This window comes from Manis javanica, chromosome 15, assembly GCF_040802235.1.
Source record: "Manis javanica isolate MJ-LG chromosome 15, MJ_LKY, whole genome shotgun sequence".
NCBI lineage: Eukaryota > Metazoa > Chordata > Mammalia > Pholidota > Manidae > Manis > Manis javanica.
The window spans coordinates 81,810,417-81,838,017 of NC_133170.1; the positions used below are offsets into that span (position 1 = coordinate 81,810,417).

General features: G+C 45.0%; 2 protein-coding genes across 12 annotated transcripts in view; one reads left to right on the plus strand and one right to left on the minus strand.

Annotated features, from left to right (window-relative positions):
* On the minus strand, nucleotides 1-6,126 carry RHBDD3 (rhomboid domain containing 3). 6 transcript variants are annotated; one of them, XM_073222603.1, is made up of 8 exons: nucleotides 5,991-6,126; nucleotides 5,532-5,604; nucleotides 4,853-5,004; nucleotides 2,851-3,163; nucleotides 1,913-2,296; nucleotides 824-986; nucleotides 449-736; nucleotides 1-350 (listed from the first exon to the last, which is right to left on the minus strand). In XM_073222603.1, the coding sequence occupies exons 4-8, from the start codon at nucleotides 3,119-3,121 to the stop codon at nucleotides 173-175; spliced, it is 1,284 nt and encodes a 427-aa protein (XP_073078704.1). In that variant the 5' UTR covers nucleotides 3,122-3,163; nucleotides 4,853-5,004; nucleotides 5,532-5,604; nucleotides 5,991-6,126; the 3' UTR covers nucleotides 1-172. The 6 variants fall into 6 exon arrangements, with proteins under 6 accessions (XP_073078704.1, XP_073078703.1, XP_073078705.1 ...); XM_073222602.1 differs by lacking the exons at nucleotides 5,532-5,604; nucleotides 5,991-6,126 and adding exons at nucleotides 4,287-4,504; nucleotides 5,176-5,401; XM_073222604.1 differs by lacking the exons at nucleotides 5,532-5,604; nucleotides 5,991-6,126 and adding an exon at nucleotides 5,285-5,401.
* EWSR1 (EWS RNA binding protein 1) overlaps nucleotides 5,682-27,601 on the plus strand; it is a 25,423-nt gene continuing 3,503 nt past the window's right edge. The window contains exons 1-12 of one of the 6 annotated variants that reach the window (XM_017669069.3): nucleotides 5,682-5,788; nucleotides 9,677-9,713; nucleotides 9,846-9,897; nucleotides 11,093-11,216; nucleotides 11,631-11,648; nucleotides 15,808-15,994; nucleotides 17,831-17,998; nucleotides 19,507-19,718; nucleotides 20,633-20,813; nucleotides 23,560-23,597; nucleotides 24,132-24,164; nucleotides 24,484-24,602. In XM_017669069.3, coding sequence (XP_017524558.1) covers nucleotides 5,776-5,788; nucleotides 9,677-9,713; nucleotides 9,846-9,897; nucleotides 11,093-11,216; nucleotides 11,631-11,648; nucleotides 15,808-15,994; nucleotides 17,831-17,998; nucleotides 19,507-19,718; nucleotides 20,633-20,813; nucleotides 23,560-23,597; nucleotides 24,132-24,164; nucleotides 24,484-24,602 — 1,182 coding nt within the window. In that variant the 5' untranslated portion in view covers nucleotides 5,682-5,775. Of the gene's footprint in view, nucleotides 5,789-9,676; nucleotides 9,714-9,845; nucleotides 9,898-11,092; nucleotides 11,217-11,630; nucleotides 11,649-15,807; nucleotides 15,995-17,830; nucleotides 17,999-19,506; nucleotides 19,719-20,632; nucleotides 20,814-22,415; nucleotides 23,117-23,559; nucleotides 23,598-24,131; nucleotides 24,165-24,483; nucleotides 24,603-27,601 lie in introns of those variants that run through there. The other 5 variants (XM_017669070.3, XM_017669071.3, XM_017669073.3 and 2 more) reach the window with 5 other exon arrangements.

The window sequence follows — 27,601 nt, forward strand, 5'->3', positions numbered from 1 at the left end:
TGCCCCTGAGAAGGTCCAGGCTGAAAGGTGAACTGGTTTTTATTCTAAACAGTACCAGAACAGGGTGCTGAAGGGGCCTCTCCTGCACCCCGCTGTGACTCTCAGCAGACAGGGTTGGACTCAGACCACCTGCCCAAGGCTGGGCCTCTTGTCACCTGAGAGCCCACCTCGGCTAGGGGGGTCCAGGGCCCTCCGGGTTGGCAGGCCCGCTCCTCCCTTGAGTCACCAGGGCCTCAGCCCCCACCTCCCCGCCGACCAGCAGTGACACGGCGCCCTCCACGTGGCCTGTGGCTGCCAGTGCCACCACCGCCTGCTCCATGGGGAAACCCATGCGCTCCAGCTGCTGCAGCCTGTGGAACAGGGTGGGGGGAGAAGGGGCAGGCAAGGACCGTCAGAGCCACCTCCAGCCTCCACCCCAGAGGACAAAGCCCTGCCCACCCTGCCTTACCGCAGAGAAGAGACGGAGGATTTAGGCAGCCACAGTGAGCTCCCGGGACACTGGGCCGGCCCCTCAAGGAGCGACGCCTGGATCCCTGCCTGCAGCATCTGCTCATCCAGGGATGCCCACAGCGAGGTGCTGCGGGGTAAGCTGGGACTGGCCCAGGCCAGGCCCACCTCTGAGGAGCCCTCCCAGGTTGGCAGTGCAGGCCCCAGGCCTGGCACGAGCAGGGCAGAGTCTTCACTGTGGGACCAGAGGCTAGGGGAGGCCGTGTAAGGCGGTCCAGGGGTGGGAGGCCTGGAGGGGCAGAAACAAGAGGGCCTGACTGCCAGTCACTGCCACAGCTTCCACCACCAGGGCCGGTATCCTCAGCCCCACCCTCACCTCACTCCGGCAGGACGGCTGACCGGCAGTGCAGCCACACTGCCTGGCGAGGGAAGGAGCCTGAGAGGCCAGCACTCCGCCAGGGCCCTGCAGAAGACCCCCTCCTGGAGCGCCTGCAGCCGCTGCTCCGAGAGCTCCAGCCACCGGAAGGCTCCAGCTCCATCTTTCTGCCCAGGGCAGGGCAGCTGGTCAAGGAACACCAAAACCAGCCAGGGGCAAGCCCACACAGCATGCCAGGCCCTGTGCCAAACGTGTGGTGGGCATTCCCTCCCTACTACGGGCCTGCAAGGGGTTTGTCATCACCCTCATCAGCAGTGGTGGCTCAGAGAGGAAAAGGGACCTGCCCGAAGCTTCTCAGCCAGTAAGAGATGAAGCCAGATGAGCCTCATCCTAAAGCCCGTCTTGTCCTGTTCCAGCCACCCCCCGCCCCCCTCTGTTTTGAGTGCTCAGGTCTGCAATTCAAGGCCCACCTTTGGGCCCACTGACACACCCCCTTATTGCCCTCAGCCAGGGCAACATGCTCCCGACCCGGGATTCAGCCAGGCCTGGGCAGCTGGTGTCCCCAGTGCTAAACTACAGGGGGTCAGTCTGGGCCCACCATTCTCTCTGATTGCACCGTTTTCCCCAGCAGGCACTAAGCATCTTTGGAACAAAAGCCTATGATAAACATACCTGCAACCAGCAGCCACAGGTGGTGCCCCTTCAGCGCCCAGAGAGCCCACACTCACTCTCGCCGCCTGCCTTTGCACTCTGTCTGCCCTGCTCTCCTTCTCACTTCTTTTCACCTGAACCCTTTATCCTGCACGCCTCATCTCAGATGCCACCTCCACTGGGGAGGTCCAGTCAGGTGCCTCCTTGGGCCACCTCACTCCTCCTGGACTATCCTACCCTGTAATCAGCACCACCCCTAGCCATGAACCTGAGTCCTCAGCCCAGAGTCTGTCTGGTTAGAGAACTCAGAGATGCCCCTAGAATGTGTGCACAGCTTCCCAGCTTTGCTGGTCTTAGAACTTCCCTTCCCAGGCACTCTGAGGCCCCAGCCACAGAATCCACATGTCCCCGTGGGCCCTGGGCCCAGGCAAAGGATACAGGCCAGGCCAGCAAGGAGGCCACAGAAGAGCTGCAGGAAGGGTGGCTCTGAGCTGAGCAGTGGCGTCAGGGCGAGCAGCAGCCATGGCAGCAGCCACGGTGGCAGTGCCCCCTTGGGTCGTCTAGAGCAGTAACGCTGCCCTGCCAGCATGGCCAGGTGGACAGGCATATATCCGCAGCCCCTGGCTGCACTGGATACACCGAGGCCTGCCAACAGCACAGCCAGCAGCCCAGAAGCCAGGGCGAGCAGGGCAGAGGCGTGCAGGAATCGCAGCGTGCCCAGCTGGCCCTCCTGCTGCCAGCCCAGTGCAGGCAGGAGCAGCAGGCTCAAGAGCAGGCCAGGTAGGGCTGTGTGGCCCAGGGCATGGGTCAGCAGCCGGTGTGCTGGGAGAGAGAAGGGGCTTATGCACCAGGTTAGTGGTCCTAACCCCAAAAGCTGTCCCAGGTGTGCCAGGCTGGGAATTACCCTCCACTAGGGCCACCTGCTAAGCCAGCCTCCCCTCCCCAGAAGCCAGTCTGCCCACTGCCAAGCACTTGTGAAGGGGGCCAAGGACTTCCAAACGCTGTGGCCGCTCCCCTGCTGTATTAAACAGGACAAGCCTGACCCACCAGTCTTCTCAAGAGCAACCAACTATGATGAGCCACTCAGCCTCTGTGAGCATCATCTGGGTTCCTCAAATGTAAATGGAAGCTGGTGTTATTATTGGGAAATGGGCGCTCAGCAGGGCTTACTCCTCAAACCCCAGCACCTCGTCCCCATTCTCATGCTTAGCTGGAAATCTTAGTTCTTATTTCAAGAGAAAGCCATCAGAAAGCAAAACCATCTGAAAAGAACTCCGACTCACAGGCTCCCACCCCTCTGCCGGCCCCTCCGCCTGGGTCCTCTGCCCTCCCTTCTTGGCTGTGGGTGAGCCAGGCATGCCCCCACCCAGGCTGACCTTCCCTGGGGCACGGGGTCCTATCCCTGCTTGGCCACTGCAGGATGCATGTGGCTCCTGCCAGCTGCAAGGAGGCCCTACAGCAAGTCTGCCTCTTCCAAGGCCCACGTAGCTGGCCCTCACCCTGCCAAGGGTCCAGCAGCAGCCCTGGGGCAAGGACAAGGCTGGGACCAGCCCCTATGAGCCACAGGCTGCTCAGCAGCACCATCAGGACTGAGGAGGCGAGAGGCAGCGTCGGGGACCGCAGGCCAGGAGGGCTCCTGGCAAGCATAACTTGGCTGCAGGTGGTCAAGGGTGGTCTTGGGGCTGTGTGCTAGGAGTAAAGGAAAACAGTTATGACCGTTATTATTGCAGCTTTTACCTGATTTCCTTTCAACTACCTGACCAACAGCTCCATTTTACAGAAGTAGAAATTGAGGCTGCAGAGGCAGGCCCAGCAACTTGACCACAGCGGAGCTCAGACCCTCACCATGTGCTCAGCCACCTTGCCATGACATCTGCTAATGTGTGAGGTTGGGGAAGGGCCAGGCCAAAAGAGCCCTGACCCTGACAGACCCTAAAGAGGAGCGTGAGGAGGGAGGCACAGGGCCATGTTAAGTTGAACCGGAGCCCTGGACTCCCAAAAAATGGGTGCAGCCCTCCAGGGCAAGTTCAGGGCCAGTTTTCTCTGCCTCCCTCTTATCCTGGGCTGCAGACCAGCCACCTTCCTTCTTCCTCACCTCCACTGTGCCCAGCCTTAGAAGGTCCAGATGGCCTCAGCTGCCCTTGACTGAGGGGGCGAGGCCAGCCAATGGGCAGGCAGATTAGGGAGGAGGTGGGCACAAGGGTTAGAGGAGGGGCCCCAGGACTCCCACATCCCCAGTGCATAATAAGTGACACTGACTAAGATGTCCCCTTCCTCTAGCCCCCTGCACAGTCCCTCTGGCCCTAGGACCGCTTTTTCACAGGAAGGTTCCAGTGTCCACTCCCCTACCTTCTGCTGCATATACCTAAGCCAGTTTTCCAGCCTCTTGAGTCGCTCCTTCCTCATCTGTAAAATGGGATTAGAAAATCCTTTCCTCGTAGGCTAAGAAAAGGAATGGGCTAAGGAAGAGCCTGGATCACAGCTCCTGCTCAGGAAACTGCAGCCATCCTGGCTAGTTGTGCGGGGGCAGATGTAGCCAGCAGCTGGCCCAACAGGAGGAGGCCTCAGCATGGAAAACGGCTCCAACCTAACTGGTCCAAGCTCTGGCCCTCAAACTGCCAATTCCCTGCCCACTGTTCTCTCCTCCCCTATCCAACCTATCCTCCACGCCCTGCTGGAACTCTTGCCCCCTGGCCAGCTCTATCTCAGTATTCTCATGAGCGGATTTCAGAGCAGAAACCAAATCCCAGAGAGACAAGGCTGCCTCATCTGCTCGCTTGACAAGAGTATATAATTCAGCCTCAAAACCCACCTGCCAGGCTCCTGCAGGGAAAATGCAGAAAGCTCCTCAGCCTGCCATGTGCTTTCCTCCAAGTCTCTCACAAGCAAACTCCTATTCACCTCTTGAAGCCCAGTTCAAATGACTCTTTCCTGTCCTCTAGCCACCAACCCCCACCTCCCCTTCATGGATCTTATCCTATCTAATGAGCACAGCTTGGCCTGTCGGTCTCCCTGGGCAGGTGGTCTGTTCTGTGGGGAGCAGAAGGGAGCTCTTGTTACTCATCCCCAAGTTCCCCAACGTGTTTGTTGAAAGGAAGGCACTAGCCTAGCTCCAGGTCCCTGAGGGATTTGGGCAAAGCCTGCCCTTTGTTGGGCCTGAGGAGACTGGGTTGAGTCCTGTGAAAGGCAAACAGGTACCAGCTTTGCCGGGAGCCAGGGCACCTGCTGCAAGCCTCTTACACCCTCACAATCATTCCCCTGGGGCCTTGGCAACGGTGAAGAACTTGCCCAAGGACAGAAAGAACTGAGGCTTAAACCCTCTGGGCCTCGGTCTCTTCATCTATAAAATGGGGCCGTGCACCATCAGGCCCTGCCTACCTTACTGGGAAGACAGGACAGAGGGGGAAGGCAAAGTCGGGGAAAGATTCTTCCGGATGATGGACAGAGTTGGGGGGTGCCAGGGTGTAGAGACGGATTCAGCTTTGTAACTTTAGGAGAGTCCTAAATTCCTTGGGCCTCAGTTTCCCCTTCTGTAAAAACAAGGATATAAGACGGGGGGAGGGGGTGAGTAAGGGCTTTCTCAACCCGGACCGTTACTAGAGGTGGGGGTCGGCTCTCGGGGACCTTCGGAGCCTCCCATCCAACCTACCAGCCTCGGCCCCCTCGCCCTCGGGCCCGGGCCACGTGTCCGGGGTACTCACTGTGGAGCGCACCCCCCGCCCCCGGAAGGCCCAGTGAGGGCCCCGGCTGCGAGTCGGGAGTCTAGCTTCCCGCGGGGGGCCAAGCGCCCCGAGCCCATTCTGTTCGTACTCGGGCGCGTGACCACGGCTGTCCGGCGAGCGCGCCACCGCCACCCCCGCCACCCACGCCGCCCGCCGCTTAGTCAGCAGTTGTTCTAGACCCGGGTCCCTTCCCCCAGCCCTCCCGCCGCCCTCCGTTTCCTCCAAGGCCGACTCTTCAGAGACGGTCCCTAGAGCCAGCGGACTTAACCATTCCGAACGAATTAGCTTCGTTCAATAAATCACTCCAGCTTGATACTAGGACCCCCGTCACCTACCGCTCCGACCTCTTTGGTGCTATTTTGGCCGTGTGTCACTTTCGGCGCTCTTTACAGAGGATTAGGACAAGAGCTGCGGGCAGGAAGGACGGGAAAGCAGTGGTTCATCCCTCGTTCCCCCACCCCCGTGGCCTGGTCCGATGGTAGCGCCCGAGGTTGCGGGTTTCGCGCCTGCGCAGTGCAGCGCGTAGAGGGAAAGCGAGAGGGAGACGGACGTTGAGAGAACGAGAAGGAAGGAGAGAAAATGGCGTCAACGGGTGAGTGTGGTGGAACGGCGGTCGCGCCGGCGACGGCCGGGATGCCTAAAGTGGGGGCCCGCTTATCCCTGGGGGCGGCCGAGACGACTGAGTGCAGTAGCCAAGAAGGGTGTGAGGTCCCCCCGCGGCCCGATGAGCTCGAGGGCCCGCGCTCTCCTCTCCTTCCCTCCCCTCCCCCAACCGCGCAGGCCAGTTCTGGAACCTTCCGGCGCCCCCCGGCGCGTGGGGAGCTCGCGGCGGCGGGGGCGCGCGGGCCGTACTGCGGCCTCCATTGTGCGGCGACCGTCCGTCCGCGCGCTCCGGGCTGCCCGCCACGTGGGCGGGGCCTGCGCTCGAGGGCCCCGCGCGGAGGTGGGGGGGGGAGGCTCGGCCGGGCCTTGAGCCCGGCACCCCGAAACGGGGCGGGGGGGGGGCGTCGATGGCGGTTTGGGAGGCCGCAGGCCGGCGGTCCCCCTGACTCCCCGCCCCACCCTCATTTCTAGGAAGGCGGCCCGAGCCCGAGGGCGACTCTGCCTCACCGAGAAGGCCGGTGGGGAGGGCGTGGGGGGAGTGCAAATAAACAAAAAAGACCTCGCGGATCTGTGAGTCGAGGGGCACCGATCTTTAGCTGGAGCCCCATCATCTTTGGCGGGTCGCAGCCCCATGCCGAACTTCTGCCCGACCGGGCTTCAGGCGGAACGTGTGCTCCCGCCGTTCAGAGCCCCTCGATCGGCTGCTTCCTCGTTTTTACCATTAATCCCATCGCATTCCCTTTCCAGAAAGCAATTAAGGGGCTTCTCAGGGCCATATTTCAGCAAATACCGGGGGAGATTCGTTGAATAGTAAGGCCAAAACATCCCCACCGAAAGAAAATTCTGGCCTCTTTGACCTAGGAGAAACCAAAGGCCCAAGTCGGCGTTTGAATTATGCTTAAGCAGTCGCTCTGCACGTTGATTGCCTAGGTCAAGCCGACAAGCTTGTTTATTTCATGGACTGACACCGAGAGAGGGAGAGGAGACGCATATTGGACCTTGAAAGAAAGCCTAGGGTGGGAGCTTCAATGTGATGTCTGTGGTGGTCCTTTCGGCACCAAGCGTTTAAGAATGTAGCCCAAAAGCACTTTCAGTTTCCGGGCTGTTGGTGCACTAACCTGCGGTCACTGGTATAGGGTGGGGCATTTTTGCCTCTCGGGGTGTTCTTAGGGAGTCTAAGTCCAGCATTACAGGCCATTGGGTGAAGACTGGGGAGGCAGGAAAAGCTCTGGGCCCTTCGGGGTTTTGATTTGAAAAGGGTCCAGAATCCAGCAACTTAAGGACAGTTTAACTCTCCCCAACAGTGTGGTCGGTAAACAGGCGGGTAAATGCTGGCTCTTAGTGCCGGGGTGCAGAGTGCCCCTAGAAGAGAGTGGACTCTTCTACCGTAGTCCAGGACGTATCCTGGTGGGAAATGGTTTCCTCAGCCTTTTTCACCTTCCTCTTCCTGCAGTGTTTGAAAAGTGTAAGGGTGAGTGCTACCCTCCCTTGCCTGATAAGCTTGGGGAGTCAGAATGTGTATGTTGACATTTTTGTGTGTCTGTAGGTTCCAGTTTTTCAGTCAGCTTTGCTCAGACTCTTTACTGGTAACCACCATGTAACTGCATTAAAATTACAATTGTGGTTTCTGTAGACACAACAGTAGTAGGTCCGGCTGGGGGAACCTTTGAGGAGTCTGATAATGTATCTGGACTTAGGTTTCCTTCCCTTCAAAAGGAGGGAGTTAGGCAAGACCTTTTAAGATCTTTTTGGAGCGCTTAACTTCTGGCCTTACAGCAAAGCATTTTTGACTTCCACAAAGTTGCCTCGTCCTAACTTAAGCTCGTTATGTACTGTGAGGCTCCATCTCCAGTGTTCCTCACTGTAGTGACTCCATTGAGTATCCAAAAGCCACTGCCTTGGGTAATGTTAATGTTACGTGTTTGTTCCCTATGTATCATATATGAAAAAGTATCTAAAGTTTATGCCCAAGTTTAACAGAGTAACAGTGTGAACTCCCAAGTAGCCACCATTCAGAGCAAGAAATACAACATTGCATACAGCCTAGAGGCCTCCCTTCATCACAGTCCCTTTTCTCAACCAGTCCTGTATTTTTAGTGAAGTCTTCATTTGCAAATTTTGGAGTTAAAAACAAAATATAAACTGATTATTAAATAATATGACCATTGTGTAACTGGTATTTTTGAAGCCATATATTGTTTGCTGTAGATAACAAATTCTCATGAAACTAATTCCCTACTTCCCTTAGTTCACCAAGTGGAGCTAAGTTGGCTGGTTTCACACTGATCTGAGATCATTGTTTCATGTCATCTTTGCCAGTTTTACATAACTGTTCTTTACATAAAAGTCCTCTTGCAAAAATTGAACTTAAATGTCAGCAATTTAGAATCACTTTCTTAGCACAGAAAACTCAGCAAAATATAGGTTGAATATTTGATTTTTAATTACTTCATCTGTATGTTTATTTTGTGAATGCCACATGAGAGAAGTGATTTGCATTTGCTTTTTATATGCCAAAATACAGACCATGACTTGTAGTGCTATTGAAAATGCCTTAAGGTTTAACCTTAAACTGCCCTGAGGTTGTCTTGAACAAATCAGTTTGTTCGTTATGAATAGCCTTTGGGCAGTTGATTTGATGATGATGATTCAGGGTTCTGAGTTACAGGTGTACTGAGGAAGGAAAGTAACCAAGGGGAGTGTAGAGGCAGAAAGATGAGCCGACTTAGACTGGATTCAGCAAAACGCTTTCAGGCCAGGCCAGGTGGACTGTGAGGTGTAAGGGTAGAAACCCCTGCGTGAACGGCTGAGGTGTTGTATGTTGCTTTCAGATGGACTGGTTTCTGATTGGCAAAGAAAGACCCCTTTTGTTTAACTCTATAATGATAGTACTTTCCTATGACATCAAATAAGATATGTGTTTCTCATGGGGAGCAAAGAATTGGGCAGAAATTTTTAAAAATACTTTGTAACTTTTTAAAATATGTGTATATGTGTAAGCAGTAGTGCTGTGAAAACTTAATTTTATTGTGTTTGTTTTCAGTACTTGTAGGTACCTCAGTGGACCAGTTTTTAATCCCTCTCCGTGCACATTATAAATTTCGTATGAAGCAAAATTGTAGGAAGGTTACTTAGAAGAGGGGGAAGAAAGTTTGTGGTACTTTTTTTTTTAGGTTAAAATCATTTTGAGTTTTAAACAGATGGTGTTACCCAAAACAAAATTACTCCCCCAAAATTAAATACTTTTCCTTTGCTGGTTATCGCAATTTTGCCTTAACCCTACTTCACTGAGATTTATAATGTGTTTAGCTTTTGAGTCGTTGTACTGATGTAGCCTGGTTACAGTCAGCAAAGTCTTTAAAACACTGAATTGAGATGACTGGCCTCTTGTTTTCTGCTGTACCATTTCACAGTCCTGCAGGGGAATTACAGTTGGTCTAACTTGGAAAAGTGTAAGGGAGTAATAGAAAAACTAATTCTTGAGGAGTTGCAGCTACTGATGAAACCAGTATGATGTTAAGCGTCGTAATATTGTTGCGTGCCTTCTTTTTATATGATCCTGTTGGTTCTTACTGTTTGCAGTCTTAAGGCCATGATGACAGCCAGCAATTAAAGGGGGGGATTGTGGTCATGGGAACATTCAGAGTATCTTTGCCAAATCATCTGATCTCGACCTCACTAGCTGGCCCTATATTCAAACTTTGAGTTTAACTGGCTTAGACTTATTTTTTGATTTGGTGTTGAGAGACAGGTACTCATTTGGACCTGTATTGATTGTCTCTAGACAGTTTAAAGAATTCATCTTCCTGTTGCCTGAACTCCTGCCTTTTTTTCTTCTGTGCTAACTTCACACTATTTTCTTTCCTGTTTCCTCTAGATTACAGTACCTATAGCCAAGCTGCAGCCCAGCAGGGGTAAGTTGGTCTTTTACAACAGTACTTGGGGTGTGATTAACATTTTTAGAGTATGGAGCCTCCTGTAGTTGTAGAGGATTTAGTAATGGAATCTGTTCTATATTCAGTCTTGTATTTAATTTCTCTTAACAGCTACAGTGCTTACACCGCCCAGCCCACTCAAGGATATGCACAGACCACCCAGGTAATCTTTAATATAATTATACATGTCTGCATCCCCAAGTAAAATATTTCCATCAGTCATTAAGATAAAAGTACCTATTTTTTGTTTGTTTTCAATAGTTAGGTGACAGAAGAGTATACTATGCTTACAATCATAAAATACCCAGAAATCATAAAATTTCACAGCGGAAGTGTCATTATAAATGAAACCATCTAGTATTTCTTGAGTGAGGTGTCTTGCTCCATGCTTGGTCCATCTGCATATTTTATTATGTTTAAATTTATTTAACTTAATCATGGAGTAGTTCTGCAGAGGAAGGTGTATTATAGCATTTTGCAGATGAAAAAAATTGCAGTGCATAGATACTACATCATTTCCAGTGGTTGCACTCTTAGTGGTGGGTGGGGTCAGCTCTTACAGCTGTGTAGCTGTGGCACTTCTGAGTTCTTTCCAATACGTGAATCTAACCAACAGATTCTAGAAATTAGCCTCCTGCTGTTTTCAAGGTCATTTCAAAATCTGAAATGGTTCATGGCATAAAATGGGTAACACTGCCACAGAAACTTTCTAGGACAGACAGAATATGAGGTCTCTGGCAGATCTTACATAACTGATCATTCAAATCTAAAATGTGATCATGCTAATATTTGAAAGCACATCTCATTCCTTGCCAAGTGTAAGTGTTACCGGCGTCCAAGTTCAGAAGGCACTGCTCTTGATGTGCTGACCTTAGGAGACATGCAGTGTTCAAGTTCATTTTCTTTGGAGTGGTGTCGGTTTTTTAAGTCTTTGTGTTGTACTGAAAATGTTTCCAAAATTGTTTGACTGATTTTTGCCCCGTTTTCATTTTCTTTTTCTGTTCATTTTGTCTTCCTAACATTTGTTTCCAGTTGCTAAAACTGCTGCACTTAGTGCTGGCAATTATGTACCGTTCCCTTCTTGCTCATCCCTTGAGAGTGTCTTGATAATCTCCTGTAAAGTTAACTGAATTTTTGCCTAATTATCTCAGGAACTTTTTTGTAGTAGTTCACAAAAATAAGAGTGAATTAGATAAGAGAAAATAACCATTCATGGTACTGTGGTCACTTGTTTTTCAAAATCTTTTTACTAGAAAGCAGTATTTTTTACTCTAGAAACTTGGAAGGAAGTCAGTCCATTTTATTGCTAAAATACAGGGTTCACATATGAAATTCTTGCATCCGTTTTCTTTGAGCAGGCATATGGGCAACAAAGTTATGGAACTTATGGACAGCCCACTGATGTCAGCTATACCCAGGCTCAGACCACTGCAACCTATGGGCAGACCGCCTATGCAACTTCTTATGGACAGCCTCCCACTGGTAAGGGCCGCGTTGAGAGACTTCGGGTCACGTCAGCTAGGACGTTCGCTAAGAAGCTTGTTTTTGTACTCCAGGGTGTGTATACTGGTCCAAGCCTGGGCGCCTGGGGATTCTTTATTCTTAGGAGGAGTATTTTTTGTTTGTTTCCCATATATTCTCCTGAGGGATCTGTAGTAGAATGTGGGTGGAATAAGTTCCAAGGGAGGAAAGAACTTTTCCTTTTAACTGTTTTATATAGTGTATTGAATGATTTCACAACAAAATGAAGAATATATTAAAGATTGTGCCTAATGCTAATAACTGGGTAAGAAGGAGCCTTCTTAAACTGAGCTGCTTAAAAATCAAACTGATTTTTACATCTCTCTGCTTCGTCTGATAGTGTACCCTCTACTTTTTGTTTTGTGCTTTCCACAGTAGAAGGGACCAGTACAGGTTTGACTATCCTGCTCATTCTTGCATGGGAAATGCTTTCCATCTTGTCTAACCCTGTAATGTTAACCCTTTAGGTGTTTCCATTTGTTTAATCCTCAGACTTTCTAACATCACACACAAGGTGCTAATGGAAAACTGCTTCAGGTGCCATGTGCAGATCCATGTCCTTTTCTTTATGTGATTTGGGGAAAGGTTTTGCTTTATTTTACATTGTTTTGTGTCAAGCCTTAATAATAGTTGTTCATCTTCCCAAAGGTATTTCCGGTGACTACTCCCCAGCTGATTCTCCCTAGTCCCTGAAGGACAGTTTGCATGATTAGATTTATTCAGAGGAACAGACTGCCGCCCTGCATGTACTATGTTTGTCTGTTGGTTGGCTCTCAGTCCAGACACATTTTGTTTTAATGAATTACTTTTAATCCATAGTATGTCTTAAATATAAATGTAACAGCATTTCAAGGCACTAAAAAGTAAAGTTGAAGCATTAGAATGAATTGTGTCATTCTGGGGAGAGTGGAGTGTATGAAATTTTACAATAATTTTTTTGTGTTAAAAGTGTGTAACGCCTCAGGATCCCTACCTTCTCTCCACCCACCTACTCCCATTTTTATTATTATAAAATAATAGTTAATACAAAAGTCTTAAATATGTCAAAACTCTTTATTTCAAATATCTTCAGTTCCCTAAATTATACATAGACTATCAAGAGACTTTAGTAGGGGGAACCCTATCTGTAATTATCTCATTGAGTGACAATGGATAGGAAGTGCTTCACAGTCTATCAGACTAATGCGTATCTTGAATAGAACAGAGAATGTTTAAACTTCCTATTGGTATTAGTTCAAACTGTAGGAAAAGCTAGAACTAAGACTCTGCATTTTGGATTTTAGCATAGAATTTTGAAATTGTGAGATGAACTTTACATATTTGAGCTATTTTTTTTTATTGAGATATAATTGGCATAAAACTTTAGTTTCAGGTGTATAATGTAGTAATTTGACATTTGTACTTACTGTAAAATAATTACCACAGAGTTAACAATTTTTTTTGATGGGAACTTTTAAGATCTAATCTCTTAGCAACTTTAAAATAAACAATACGGTATTGTTAACTAAAGTCACCATGCTGTATGTTACATCCCCATGACTGACTTATTTTATAACTGTAAGTTTGTATCTTTCAACCACCTACCCCTGTTTTTAAGAACAATTATCATTTGAAAATAAATAATACAGCTTAGATCTAGCCTTTAGAATCCTTAGTTATTTTGTAGGACATTTATAGGAAACATAGTAGGGGTCTTCTACATGTACAGTTGACTCTGTGCAATGCAGGTTATTAGGGATGCTGACCCCCATGCAGTTGAAAATCTTTTGTAACTTTTGACTCCCTAAAACTTAAATACTAATAGGCTACTGTTGATACATTACTGATACTGTGAGCAGATTTAACACATTTTGTTAATGGCTATAGATGTTAAAACCGTATCACATAGGTGTCATATACTGTATTCTTAAAGTAAGCTAGAGGAAAGAAAAGGTTTTTGCAAACTGTTGCAAGTCTCTAAAATGTTTTGCAGTACATTTGTTGAAAAAAATTGATGTGTAAGTGAACCCATGCTTTTCAAACCCATGCTGTTGAAGAGTCAACTGTCACTGGTTGAAAAAGTCTCATAATTGTGGGTGTGAAAAGTGTAGCCATTCTTATAAACCAGTAGCTTTGATGAGCAAGAGACTGTATTTCATAATAATAAGGAAATGTTAGATTTTAATAGTTTATGGAGGGCCCTTCATGTATCTCTTCATCTTCCCATCAACCTTTGGAGTGTAGGAACCAACGTTAAACCTGATGGACAAACTAAGTAAGATCCTCACAGGTTCAGCCCCAACCCTAAGTGGATTCAGGCACACTCACTGCTGCTTTCCTTAGCTCATGCTTCATGCTGCCTTTACACATAAAGATCATTGGGTAATTATCGGGGGGAAAAATGTGTAAAAAGATACTTTTCTCCTTTTATAATTTTTATAATAAAACTTCATGAGAAAAAGGCTGTATAAATCTCAGTTCATTAACTAGATTAGAAATCTTAAACTTAACTAATTTTTACTGCAAGTTGAACACACGTTTTGGTTGGTTAGTGTCATGTTTCTTGCTATCTTTTTCCTTTAAAATCATGAGCACATGGTTGATGTGTTGTCTTTTTGCTGTTGGTCTCTGATTGTCATCACATAATTTGCTCTTGTCAATTTGTGCTCATTTTGCTTGACTGCTTTTATGGGTACTGCAGATAAATTAAAAAATTAATGATTGACCCAGTGTCTATTACTGTAATTTTTAGCACTACAAGGCTCTAACTGTTGCTGCACAGTTTTATGACATAAGTTACCACCCTGATCAGTTTTTTATTTTGGGTTTTTTTTTAAATTGCTCTTCTTATAAATCTTATAGATGGCCTGTCATCATCATGTAGGGGGAAAAAAATCTGTGTAGGAGTAACAGGGTAGGTGGAATTAGATTCCAGTTAAATTTAAATAAATGAGTGCTTTATATGGTTGACATTAGGACTCTGCAAAAAACCTCTAAATGGTTCAGATGAACAACATGCAAACTCAGAACGCTTCCATTGCTCGGGGCTCCCTGTTTGTGAAATAAGCTTTCATATACTTTTCAATCTAGTGGTTTTGAGAAGGAAATCACTGGTTTTGTGTGTAATTAATTACAGAATTTCCCTAAGATGTTTAGGATGGAGATGAAAATACTATATTCTGTGCTACAAAAGGTAACACTTCAGATTGTGCAAATGGGTGTTTCTGTTTGTTTTTGGCTAGTAAGGTGTGTGTATAGAGAGGACCTCTTAACTGGAACTGAATTAAGTACTGAGGCTTCTACTTTAATGAGATTTGGATTTTTCTTTGTCTATAAGTGCTGACAACTAGATTCAACTTTCAACTGCATGGCTTGCTTGAGCTCTTGCCTATGAGGCAGAGTAGAAGGGAGGGAGAGCCCAGCACAAGAAAGGGCCTCATGTTATTAGGAGCTGATGACCTTCGTGGGGTCTTTTGGTCAGGCTCTTAAGCCCATGTTCCAGATGAAAGGGCATGGGTCCTGCCTGGTCTGGCAGAGGCAGGACCTGGGAAGAGAGCCTGTCCTGGTTTGCTGAACACCTGTGGGGGAAGTCTTTGTGACACCTGGTTAGGGAAATAGCAAGGGACCTTAGAGGCTCTACCTCCAATATTGCTGAGCAGGAAAAAGACCCTTTTGCTTATGGTGGATAAATAAGAGGAATGGAAATAGGTGATTTGATGACTGGCTTAGAATCTCAGAGTTATATTATGTGAAAAACATTTGACTTGATTTATTTTGGGAGTATTGAATTTAATTCAAAACAACTTACCAAAAAAGTTAAATAAGATAACCTTTGTTGGTTATACTTAAGCAAATATAATTTGTAATAAATCTTTGTTACTCACATGCCATTTCGAATCTTCATGCTGGTAACAAGAATTTTTTTAGTTATTTGTTACCTGAAGCGCCGATAGCAGTTCTTAGAGTGTTCAGTCAATTGTTAACATCTCCCACTGAAAACTGAACACATGTTCTCTAGAATTTCCAGTTTCCCTAAATGTGGACTGTACGTGATACTGAGCTTGGGACCAAAAGCAAGTAATTTCAAATGACAGGTTTTAATGCTAAAACTAGTACCTTGATCATTATTCTGTAGCTCTTTTAAGATGCTGTGTAGTTTCCCCTTTACTTCCCTCTCCAAGACATTTTATTCCTGTTTGAGAGTTTTTGGAGGATCCTAAGTTGTTGAGAAACTTACGAGAAGGCCTACTAGCAAAACCCGGATAGAATTAGTGAAAGCAGACTTGTGTCCAATTGAATCCTTTCAAGTGGGGGACAGGGGAATTGTTTTCTATACCAACTTTTTTCTGTAGCATATGTTATCCCATTTTTTCTGTTATTTGTGGTTTTAGAGCAAAAGAAACAGAGAACTTAGGCTTTAAATATTGGTTTGTTGCTACTCCTGCTAAAGGGGAAATACTTAAAGGGATAATCCTAATGATTTAAATTAGGTGATTTGCAAATGGTCTGTTAATGAGTGTCTAGGCAGATCTCTGAGGAGCCAGAAATGTAATGTAGCTCTCCTTTGTTCTAGGTTATACTACTCCGACTGCCCCCCAGGCATACAGTCAGCCTGTCCAGGGGTACGGCACTGGTGCCTATGATACCACCACTGCTACGGTCACTACCACCCAGGCCTCCTATGCAGCTCAGTCTGCTTATGGCACTCAGCCTGCTTACCCAGCCTATGGGCAACAGCCAGCAGCCACCGCACCTGCAAGGTAAGGCCCACTTTCCTACTCCTGACTCTATAGTGCATTGGCCTTGCGTGTCTGGGAAAGAGGGCAGGTCTACCTGCACACAGAAAATCCATGATTTAGTTCCCTTGAATGGTTACTCTTGCATACTTAGGTGTTGCATTTACTTTTCTAAACTCAGGGAAAAAATGAGTCCTTTCCCTCATAGCCAGACAGCTGATAAAATTTTACTTTTGATACTTCTGGTTTTACTGATCCTATCAATGGGTTAACAGTTTTCTTTTTGGGGAAAACATTGTTTAGGGGCAGGGGGAGCATCATAAGATTAAAGAAAGTCATACCCAGTTGTCAGTAAAGGGTATGTCCATATATGAAGTCAGACATCAGTGTCTCAGCTTAAGGGGTTGACGCGATTTGGTCTGTTGTTACGTAGTGGCTTAGTAATCTAAATACTACAATGTGGGTTAGTATTTGGGCAAAGTTCTTCATGACTGGTTTGCACGTAAACAGTATTCATTTTTACTTAACAGAAGAGTTCAGCTCTTTGCTTTACACAGTGCACTTAGGTGACTTTTGCACATAATCTAGAACATTAAATTTTGATTTGAAAGAAGACTTTTTAGGGAATAAACAAGAGATCGACTTGTAACCTAGACTTTTTGTCTGCCGTAGAGGTAAGGAAATAGCTCTGGCTACCATTCATGAAATTACTTCTGAAATGCACAGTGAGTAATCAGAGCTATTTGGTAGTTCACATCAGCTAGACAGGCTGTGTAGTGGTTAGGTAAGACTTACTGCTATAGGGTACCATTTCAATTGACCTAGACACTTAAAGTGTTGCCAAATGTTTGAAGTCCCATGTGGTGCTCCACAATGTATCCATGCTATAGTTGGTGCGGGGGAGGGGGGTGTTGAATATTAATTTGTTTTTAGTAAATTATCCTTTTGGGTTCCTTTTTTCCTAATTTTCAGTCTTCACCACTTCAAAACAGTATCTCACGATCACTGACTTTATTCCCTTTTCCACTGGAAAGGAGGCTTGTGACCCATTTCAGCTCTTTGGATAAACCAGTACTTTCACATCCTCTCTGGTCTGCCTGCTAATTCTTGTTGTTTTGCTTAAAATAGCTCAAGCTTACTTTGCTACAACTTCGCTTTAAATTGTTAGGGCTAAGAGGCACTAGAAATGCCTGTTTTTGATTGAGTTTGGGATTGGTGATCATGATTTAACAAGGATATTGCCCAGTTCAACTGAGGATGAGAGGAGCATATACTTGTATGTGTGTCCATGTATGTCCCTGCCCTTCTCTGGCCCTTTCCATTTGTGAGACTTTGAGGAAGGGTTAGATTAATTTACAGCGGTCCAAGTTAGGTAATGTTTTTTTTCAGATCCGTTCTTAATACATGAAAAACAAAAATCCACAGATAATCCAAACTTACAAATTGCCCTGAACTTACATAATTATTGCTGTAACTTAAAACTTACATATTTGTTAAAGTTCCTTGTTTGTCATTGGTCCTTTTTGAGAAAAAAACAGTTTCTTCCCCAACAAACCGTTTCCCCTCCCACATCACTTAAACTGGCAACACAAATACTGCACTTGCCTTTGATGGCTGTCGATGGGGAAAGGGGCGCGTTGGTATCTCCTCAGTGGCTGTGGTTAATTCAATCTCCTCCTCGGTGTTCTCTTCCGGCAGATAGAACTGCACTGACAACTGGGCTCGATGGAATACACTTTACAGTGGCATTCATTCCAACCTCAACTCTGACATTGCACATTGCTCAGAGATTATAAATTCTTAACTGAAGAGTTTTGCGGTTGAGAAAAATAAGTCTTACTTTTTTATTTCTCCTTTTAGACCACAGGATGGTAACAAACCTGCTGAGACTAGTCAACCTCAGTCTAGCACAGGGGGTTACAACCAGCCCAGCCTAGGATACGGACAGAGTAACTACAGCTATCCCCAGGTACCTGGGAGCTACCCCATGCAGCCAGTCACAGCGCCACCGTCCTATCCTCCCACCAGGTCAGTCTCTTCGTGCTCGTGGCCAGTGAGCTAGTAGAATAACAAAACAGTTCTTTCAGGTTGTTGGCCAGCTTTTTTCTGCTTCCCGGGGTGAGATCCTGTTACCTGACTATCCCAGTGGTAAGCCTGACTACATATTGTTTCATTAAAACCTCATCCCAGGTTCCCGTAGCAGTAGCTGGCAGCCAGCAACTCTTCTCTCTAAATACAAACAAAATCGTTTTTACCACTCTTAAGTTCTTCCTTTTAATTTTGCTCATTCAGTTCTGTTTCTCATCCATCTGAATGATGTGAGAGCAGGTAAACAGAGCCATAGAAGCCACCTTCTCTGATGCTGTTGGGATGGGTAAAGGACAGGGCATTTCAAAAGGGAACTGCACCTCAATCATTCCATATTTAACGGCTTGAGAGGCCCATTCATGCACCAGACTTTCAGTGGGTGGGCCAACGCCATTTCTTTTGACTACAGGTGTACTTGTTTGCTTACTCTGTCTTAATGCTAACCACACTCTAGCAGTTACAATGTCTGGTTTTGGTTTCTTTAAAGTAGAGGAAGGCCTGCAAGTTGTCCCATTCATATTTCATTTAGACCAAGTTCTCAAATGAATTGGCTGTATTGTGTCCTTAGTGTTAACTTAGTTTTGCTGGAAGTATAGTGCCCTTTTTTGTGCTCATTTCGTTGGTTTACCTGTTAAAGTACAGGCGTGAACAGGTTTAGGAGCAAGTACAGCTGACTGGATGAGTGTCTCTGTACAGCTCCGAGCAGTGGTGAGCAGCGCTTCCACCAGTTCTCGCACAGAGCCTGCCGCGCCCCTGGGAGCGCTGAGAGCAGTTTGTCTGCGTTGAAAGGCGCACTGGGTGAAGAGAAGCTGCGGCTTCCGTGTAGCTGTGGGGAAGGGTGTCGTGGTAGAGTCTTCTGAAGTTTCCTGATCCATCTTATTGATGCCCAGATTTCATAGATGATGAAATTTTGAGACCTTGTGTTATAGCAAAAAAAATTGGAGACTTAACACAGATTTTCAGAGAAAATGCAATTTTTGTGTGGCCACACATACCAGGCAGGCAGCCTTGTACCTTTAGAAAAGCCGTTATCACTGGAGGCAGACTTAGAACTGACTGCCTCCCATACCTCTGCCTTTTTCTCGGTTTTTTCTGTCTCCCTTTTGCACGGGGCCAGCCTTCCCTGGGTACGCCTGTGTATGTTCCTGCTTAACGCAGGAAGCACATAAACTCCCAAGTTCGCTTTGAACTTAGTTAAAAATAATTGGTTTTAATAGGGGTGGGGGATTAAGTAGGAGCCTCTGTAAGGAATGTATATTTGTATAGATGGATTGCTTTTAATAATGATTCCTTCTCTCCCATTTAAAGCTTTAAATTCAAACTGTTATAAAGTAATTGTGTTTATTAAGGATTTCTGTGTCATGCTATGAATGCTTCTTGTATTTAGGGAGCTTGAAGAAATAACAAGCCCCTTCTGAAAGCTTGTTTTTTTCTTTTTCTTCTTTCAGCTATTCCTCTACACAGCCGACTAGTTATGATCAGAGCAGTTACTCTCAGCAGAACACCTATGGGCAGCCGAGCAGCTATGGACAGCAGAGTAGCTATGGTCAACAAAGCAGCTATGGGCAGCAGCCGCCCACTAGTTATCCCCCCCAAACTGGATCCTACAGCCAGGCTCCAAGTCAATATAGCCAACAGAGCAGCAGCTACGGGCAGCAGAGTGAGTTGCTAAGAGAGAAAACCAAATAAGAATGGTTATGTTTGGAGTTTCTGAACGTGGGGAAATGCTCTTATCCAGTTTTGTTTTTGGACTCCAGGATGCATCTTCAGGGCATAACATCCAGGCTAACAGTTCGTATGTCCCAGTAAAAGACTTTAGTGCTTTTTCTCTAGTTTGTTATTAGTATAGTGTGCCTTGTATAAAAAAAAAAAAAGAGTTTGTAACCACCAGAGAAAATATTTTAGATCGCCAGTCCTGCCCTCGGCCTTCCTACCCCAACCCATTAAGAGAGTGAGCAGGTAGCTTGAAGACTACTGCAATTTCGATAATCAAGTAATGCTGTGTTTTGGTTTTACTGCTTGTTTACATCCATAAAGCAAAAAAAATCCTCTTCACAGAATACTTGAAGTTTTATTTATATGGAGAAGTTACTAAAAAACTCAAAACTGTTTTGTCTTCACAGTTTAATCTCTACCTGGATTGTTGTCTTTTTTAATTAAATCCCATCCACGGGCACGTGTTGTTGCGCCTGTGAAATGCGTAGCGCTATTTGATGGAGCCCAACCCTTAGCAGCACGCTAAAGCCCTAAGGAGCTTGGCTCTGTTTTTTGTTGAGTATAGTCTAAAGAAGCAGCTTTTGGAGACATCTTAGGGTACCAGACCCTCTAAACTATTGGGAAGAAGACTTTTTTTGTTTGGGAGTCGTTTATTCTAGGCTAACTATGTAAGTTAACTTCGGCCTTGATTTTGTTGAATTTAAAACGCCTACTAATGAGGGGTGTTGTATTAGGTGTAAAGAAGACTGTGCCTTGGTTAGCACCTTGCAATTGAGAGTTCTGTGATTCCAGGAGCAAATACAACAGGCAGTGGTGTAAATGACGGTCCATGGCTTACAGATGTGACTCTTTCCTCAGGTTCATTCCGACAGGACCACCCCAGTAGCATGGGTGTTTATGGGCAGGAGTCTGGAGGATTTTCCGGACCAGGAGAGAACCGGAGCATGAGTGGCCCTGATAACCGGGGCAGGGGAAGAGGGGGATTTGATCGTGGAGGCATGAGCAGAGGTGGGCGGGGAGGAGGACGCGGTGGAATGGGGTAAGAGCAAACCTTTTCTCCTTTTATCTAATTTTGTTTCATCCATAGGATTTTCAATGGAAAGAAGGGACTGAAAGACATAAGAAATTTATTTCTGCATTTCCATGGACAATCTCTTGATCCCAAGTCATCTTCTAAAACATGGAAATGTCATCTTTGTGGCATATATTATTAAATGGCAGTTTGCTTTTTTCCCTGCCAATCTGCTTGGTTGGGTTGGGGAGAACAAAGAATGGTTTTGAAACTAGAGCTTTCAGTTCCCTTCGTGGTTTCCAGAGGTCAAAAGCCTCTATGGGTAATAGACTTGGGATGGAACACACACAACCCTTCTAACAACCCTAGGTTTTTAACTAATTGCCTCTGAATGGTTGGTTGTCTTAAAATACCTGGTGTATATACTGCAGAAAAGGAATGCAGCTGTTTGCCACAATGTTTGTCCCCAACTTCTGTTTGTATTTGGAACTGTTGAACGTAATGATGAAGATCTTGGTCCCATAAACCTATGGCCTGAGGTGCACCTGGTATACAGAAAACTCCAGTAGCTTTTTGCAGAGTAATGTATGGAATTATAGGACCACTCCCCATTGGAGATTTTGAGAAGTCTAAATCGGTTTGACCATTTTGATTGATGGCACAATCTGGTTTAGAACACTTTGTTCAGATCAATAACATAGCCCTGTTACCTGTGCCTGCCCTTCCCCTCCCTTCTCTCCTCCCTTTTTCCCTTCCCGAAGTCTGTACTTTAATAAAGGTGAGGTATAATGTTGGTGGTTGACATAATCCAGGAGGCTTAGTTCTGTGTGTGTTCTGTCCCTATATAAACTAGTAAAAAAGTTATGCAGAATGTTAAGTACAAATTGGATATGATGTTACTGTTAGTTCAAGGAAAAGTTGAGCAGTATATAGAAATGGACTTCAAATAAAAAGCTTATCTTTAATTTTTATATTAGCAAATTTTTACTGTTGAAAGATACAGTCATTGAAAATATTTTTCATATTCTGCATAACTTAAAAAACTGGTGAAATCTTTATTGGAAGAAACAGTCATTTTACAGCATGGAAAAATTTATGAACAATTTGATATAAAGTAAAACAGTCTTCTGATTTGGCAAATACCATTCCACTATAAAGGTTTCACTTCTTTATGGATGTTTTAAAATAGAATAGACACTTGAAATCACTATCATCACGTCTCCAATCACCTAGAATTCTTAGTATTTTTCAATTGCAAAACCAATTTAAAATGTATTCATTTTAATACTCCAGATGAATAATTCTGCTAATTTTGCTAGACTTTGCTAGTAGAGGGGTCCCCTCTTCCTGGATGAGCTGTCTCTCCTGGAGCCATTAAAAAAAAACATGGCTTTCCCCATAGGCTTTCAGCAGACTGTGAGGCAGTCAGTTGAGCCCTTGGCACGGGGCAGGGGCTCCCCCGTTCCCCTCTTTTTATTCTGGTGTGGTGATGGTTTTCAGTGTCTGCTGCAGGTAAGGCACTCAATGTTGTTAACATGCCCTTTTTCATTGCCTCAGTATTTTGATATTTTCATTGGCTGTTAAACGTGGAAACTTTTTAACATGCTTTGTCGCATTTATATGCTACAGGTTACAAAGTGAGAGCCTTGTATACACTTCAATACTTAAAAAGTACCCGTACTCAGTACTCAGCCGGCAGCATAATGAAAAGTGGGACTAGACACGGTGTCCATATGGAGAGGAAAAATATACATAGAATATTTTTAACAAAATGTATTCATTGTATAAATGGAATCCTTCTGTAACTTTGGTAACTGCATACTTGTTGTTTGGTAATGAACCAGAGGAGGTATAATCCTCTAGAATTGTGTAACATTAAAGTGTAAACTTCTGTGTTTAAAGAGAGAGAACATTTTATGGTGTGTACTTTTAAAAAGGAAAGAAAGCTGCATGCAACAGCTTGAAATTGTGTATTTCGGTATTAAAGGTGCAATACTGGTTAGAAAAAATTCAGGGCCTCCCACTGAGGAGCTGCCTTTATTTAATTTTAAAGGGAAAAAACCCAATTCATATTTCCTCCCCCTTTTAAATATGTGAGGCAGTGATTTTATACTGTCATTGTCATTATTCTCAACTGATGTCTATAAAGTTGCACCCTCAGTCTGTTGAGCCTTGGAATTTGTTGTAAATTCTCCTTCCACAGTGATTGTTAAATCCATTAGTGCCCTGAAATGTATGACTTTTACGCTGAAGATAGCTGGATGCGTCCTCTTGATGTGTGTTGTAGGCATTGAATGTGGTTGTCTTCTGCTTTATTATACTGTGACTTGTTAGGAAGGCCAGGGCCTCACTCGGCTCTCCCCTGGGAGAGGTTGGGGGTGCACCTTTATGAACATGGGAAGGGTCGAGACCACAGTCCTCCCAGCTTACTCCTCTCGACACCAAGCTTTCTCTGGTTTTCAGCTGATGTGGGTGGGCATTTGGGATCTCTTTTTCCCCCCTAATTTGCCAAGTATTGCACTATTAATGCCAGCCCCCGAAATGAAAGGAACCAGCCACACTGGTGTGTACGATCAGACAAGCAAGGTTGTGTATAAAGGAGATAAGAGCAATGAGCAAGCTGCCCTGAAGAAAGGCATAGTGGCGAGATGAGAGAGATGCGTTGGTGGAGATGTGTTTAGCCAGTGCCCTTCCTCCCCACGAGCCCCCCCAGGCTCAGAGCGGTACTGGCTTTTAAAGGGAAAGGCCTTCATTTCTTCGTTTATCCCCCCAGCAGCGCTGGAGAGCGAGGTGGCTTCAATAAGCCTGGTGGTAAGTTTTTGAGTATTACCATGGATAGTGTTTAAAAAATACAGTCAGTTTTTAGAAAACTATAATTTTTTATTAGTTTCATAAGTGGTTTAAAAATGATGTATACAAAAGAGACTAATGGGTACTGCCGGCACTGTCTTAGGGGTAATAAGGTTAACCTATGGTTACAAAACAAAGGGTAACTTGAAGTATTGAGCAACTGTTTCTGTAATATGGGGGAGAATACTTTTTTTTAAAATTTGGTTTATTTGGAGGAAAATTTTGGACTTAAATTTAACACTAATTTGGCACATAAGCACTGAGAGTGTATTTGGTTAATGGTTTAAAAGCAACCAGCAAAGAAAAAGCAAACCCTAGCAAACCTTTCACAAATGTTAAAGGGCACTGCTCCGTTTTAGCGGTGCGGGTCATTTTGAATTTAATGAAGTCCCATCAAATGGTGGTGGTGTAGTAGATAGCTATGTGTGTTTGTAAGGTTTGTAGCTTGCAAGACTTGCACTGATAATATTTTCTATGATCTTTCCTGATTGGCAGGACCCATGGACGAAGGACCAGATCTTGATCTAGGTAATTTTGAATTCTTGAATTTTGCATCGTGCTTTATTAACAACACAGAAGTCGGTCCATGTGGAAGCTTGGCAGCTTGGTAGCTAGCTATATGGGGCATTTTGCTTTCAGAGGCAGTTCCAGGCTTTCTTTGTCATGAGCATCAACTTAACGACCTTAAACCTCATAAACTAAAAGTTCATTGGCATTCTTGTTAGTGTGATTGGTGGTTCTCTTAGCTTAACGATGAGTACCAGTGGGCAGTGGTGACCAGTGGTTGATAGATAAGACCCTGCAGGGACATGACAGTGACTCCCTTCTGTCGTCTTTTCTCTTGAAGGCCCACCCATAGATCTGGACGAAGACTCTGACAACAGTGCGATTTATGTGCAAGGACTGAATGACAGTGTGACTCTGGATGACCTGGCGGACTTCTTTAAGCAGTGCGGGGTTGTGAAGGTAAGGGCCGCGTGGCCAGCCGAGCCGGCGGGCCTTCCACCGCACAGCGTTTTAACAGGACTGAGTTGATGCTGGCGAGTTGTTCTTGAAGTTGCCTGGCTTCCTTCCAGATGTATGGCGGTATGCTAGCTAAAATACAAAAAAGAGGCCATTTTCTTACAGAAAAGAAATGCTGAACATTGTTTAAGAATACTTGATGTGTCAGGGGCATTTTTTTTATAGGTATCAGTTAATTGCAAAAATACTTATGTGGACACTACTTTTTGTGAAATACAGAATACAATACATAGTTTTTTAAATAATGAACATTTGTGTATCCACCTCCCAGTATAAGAACTAGAGCTCTGTGAGTACCATTGGGGTGCGTGGCATCTATCATTCCTTTTTTTTTAATCCCTTTCCCCCTCCCATCCTGAAATTTTATCATCCCCATTCTTCTACTTATTCTTCTCAATAATACTCATTTCACATAATTTTGAAAAAAGTTTATTAAACAAAGTGTTTATTAACTAAAATGTTTATTAGACATCATTATAAAGCAACTCTATTTTGGGAACAGGAATAGACATATGAACCTTTGGAGTTTCCATACAGTGGGGCACATACAGTAAAAAGGAGTGTGGTGTGTTAGATGACAAGTGTTAGGGAGGAAAATACATACAGCAGGAAGGGCAGGAATAAACAGGTGTGGAGCCATAGAGCTCAGAACAGGGAGGTGTTTCAGAATGGAAGGACCAGAGAGGTGGAGGTTCTGGGCCAGGAGTTTGCCTGGCAAGTCCAGAGAAGCTGGTGTGACTAGGAAGTTTTGGTCTGAGCTCCTGGAATGGTGCTGGGGTTGGACGTTAGGTGAGGAAGACCAGGAGAACTGAGGACAAGAGGGGACCATGGTCAGAGCTCAGAAGTTTGAGAATCCTGTATTTTGTTTACAGATGCATCACAAGCTATTCAGACATTCTCTTACCAGGCACTCGGGTGGTTTTCCGGTTTTAGTATAAGCTGATGCTCTTGTACATGTCTCCTGGTGTGCAGCGCACGAGCTTCCCCAGTGTGTGTACATTGGATTCTTGTTACTCGTGGTAGTTACGGTCTACAAAGTTGCTCTAAACACTGAATTAGTGAATGCTGAACCACTCTCCTAAGGGAAGTGTGTACACATGTATCTCACATAAATTATAATGGTAAACTCTAAAAGAACTCATCCTGGTAAAGTGTATTTTATTTCACAAAAACAAGGTTCAGAAGCACTTAGTGACTTGCCCGAGTTGGTATTCAAATTCATCCAACTGGCCGCGGAGCCAGAATGTCTGTGCATCAGACAACTCAAATTTTTTGCCACTCTGTGCGTGTCAACAAACCACCACAGAAGTACCATGAGTGTTGATTTTGGAGTAACAAATAAATACATTTTAACAAGTGGGCAGATTTGCAAATAGGAATCATAAATAATGATGACTGTATATCAAGGGGTGGAGTTGCAGTGCTTGAGGTGTGTGCGCATGTGACTTCACAAGCTGACTGACCTCGATGCCCCCCGCATTCCTGAGACCACACCACAGCCCCACTGCTAGGAGTCACCTGACTTTCTAAATTTTGCTAATGTAGAAGGAAGTGGAGAGGTTGTTATTTGCCTTTCCCCGATTGCTGGTCATGTTCTGTTACTGTCTTCTATGAAATGCCTGTTTGTATCTTGCACTCATTTTTTCCACTGGGTCATTTGTCATTTGTTGATGTGCATGTGGTTCTTTATATTACGTGAGTACTGATCCTTGTCTGTGTCGCAAATGATATTCTCCCAGTGTGTGGCTGGCTTTTTTACTCATTTCCTTCAGATGATTAGAGTTGATTTTAATGTAGTTGAACTTACAGCTACATTACATTACAACTTCACCTTACTGATTCATGTCTTCATTTTTTCCTACATAGAAAGGTCCACCCATACCTAGATCTGTTTCTTGATTGTCTTGTGTACTTTGGGTTAATTTGTATGATCCTGTGCTAATAGCACAGTTAATACTACATCGTCATGCTAAGTCCTGAGATCTAGTAAAGCAAATTCTTCTGTTCTTCAGAAATGCTTTGCTATTTGCTCCTTGCTCTTCTGTACATAGACTCAGTTTATGAAGTTCCCATAAAACACCAGTTGGATGTTCACTGGATCTCTAAGACAATTTGAGGAGCATTGACATTTTTATAATACTGAATGGTCTCTTTTCTTCCCATAAACATTGTGTATCCTATTAATTAGGTTTTAGTAAAGACTCTCCTTAAAGTTATGTAGATCTTTATTGCTTTTACTTCTAAGGGTTTTTGTTTCTTGTGTTTTTTTTAGTTGCTGGAGTTAATCTTTTTTAAATGACATCTGATTGTTATAGCTGTATAGAAATACAGTTGATTTAGTAAAATATGTAAGATATCCTTCTCCTTGTGATGTATATAATATTGTTATTCAGGTGTGTGAGGCTTTTCCCTAGCTAAGAAAGTAGTAGTCACTATAAAGATTTTGTAAAAGGAGATTTTTAAAATGCATGTCCCATTTGTGACACAATTTTGCCCTTTTCAATCTTTATGTGTCCTTTACAATATAACCAGTACCTTTTTTTTTTACACTCTATACAGATAGATACCCTCAAGTATCACTAGATACATAAATATACATGTATAGATTAGACTTTTTATCATTTAATGCAGAAAATATACTCCTGAATCCAGGCCAGTTGCATCTGTGTTTAGCTGAAAAACTAGTGACCTGTTCTAGCTCTGGAATTTGAAGTGGTTGTGTTGGACTTAGTCAAGAACCCTTTTAGCGCACAGCCCTGTGCCCTGTACTTCATGACTTCAGGGTAATTTTTACTTTATGCAAAACAAGTCTTGGGTGGTGGTATCACAGCCTGCCTAATTCCCAAGAGGGTGGCTGCTTTCCACCCTGGGGGCCTGTCAGTGTGGGCACAGAACGTGTTTGTGGCAGGCGCATGGACACCAGGAGAAGGTGGCTGGGGAAG

Excerpts from the sequence above, each read along its gene's own strand:
- RHBDD3 (XM_073222603.1), bottom strand. The coding sequence starts at position 3,121 with ATGCTTGCCAGGAGCCCTCCTGGCCTGCGGTCCCCGACGCTGCCTCTC. Across the intron at positions 987-1,912 it reads CCTCCTTGCTGGCCTGGCCT|ATGGAGCTGGAGCCTTCCGG; the intron begins GTATCCTTTGCC and ends CTGGGCAGAAAG. Across the intron at positions 737-823 it reads AGCCGTCCTGCCGGAGTGAG|GCCTCCCACCCCTGGACCGC; the intron begins GTGAGGGTGGGG and ends CTGCCCCTCCAG.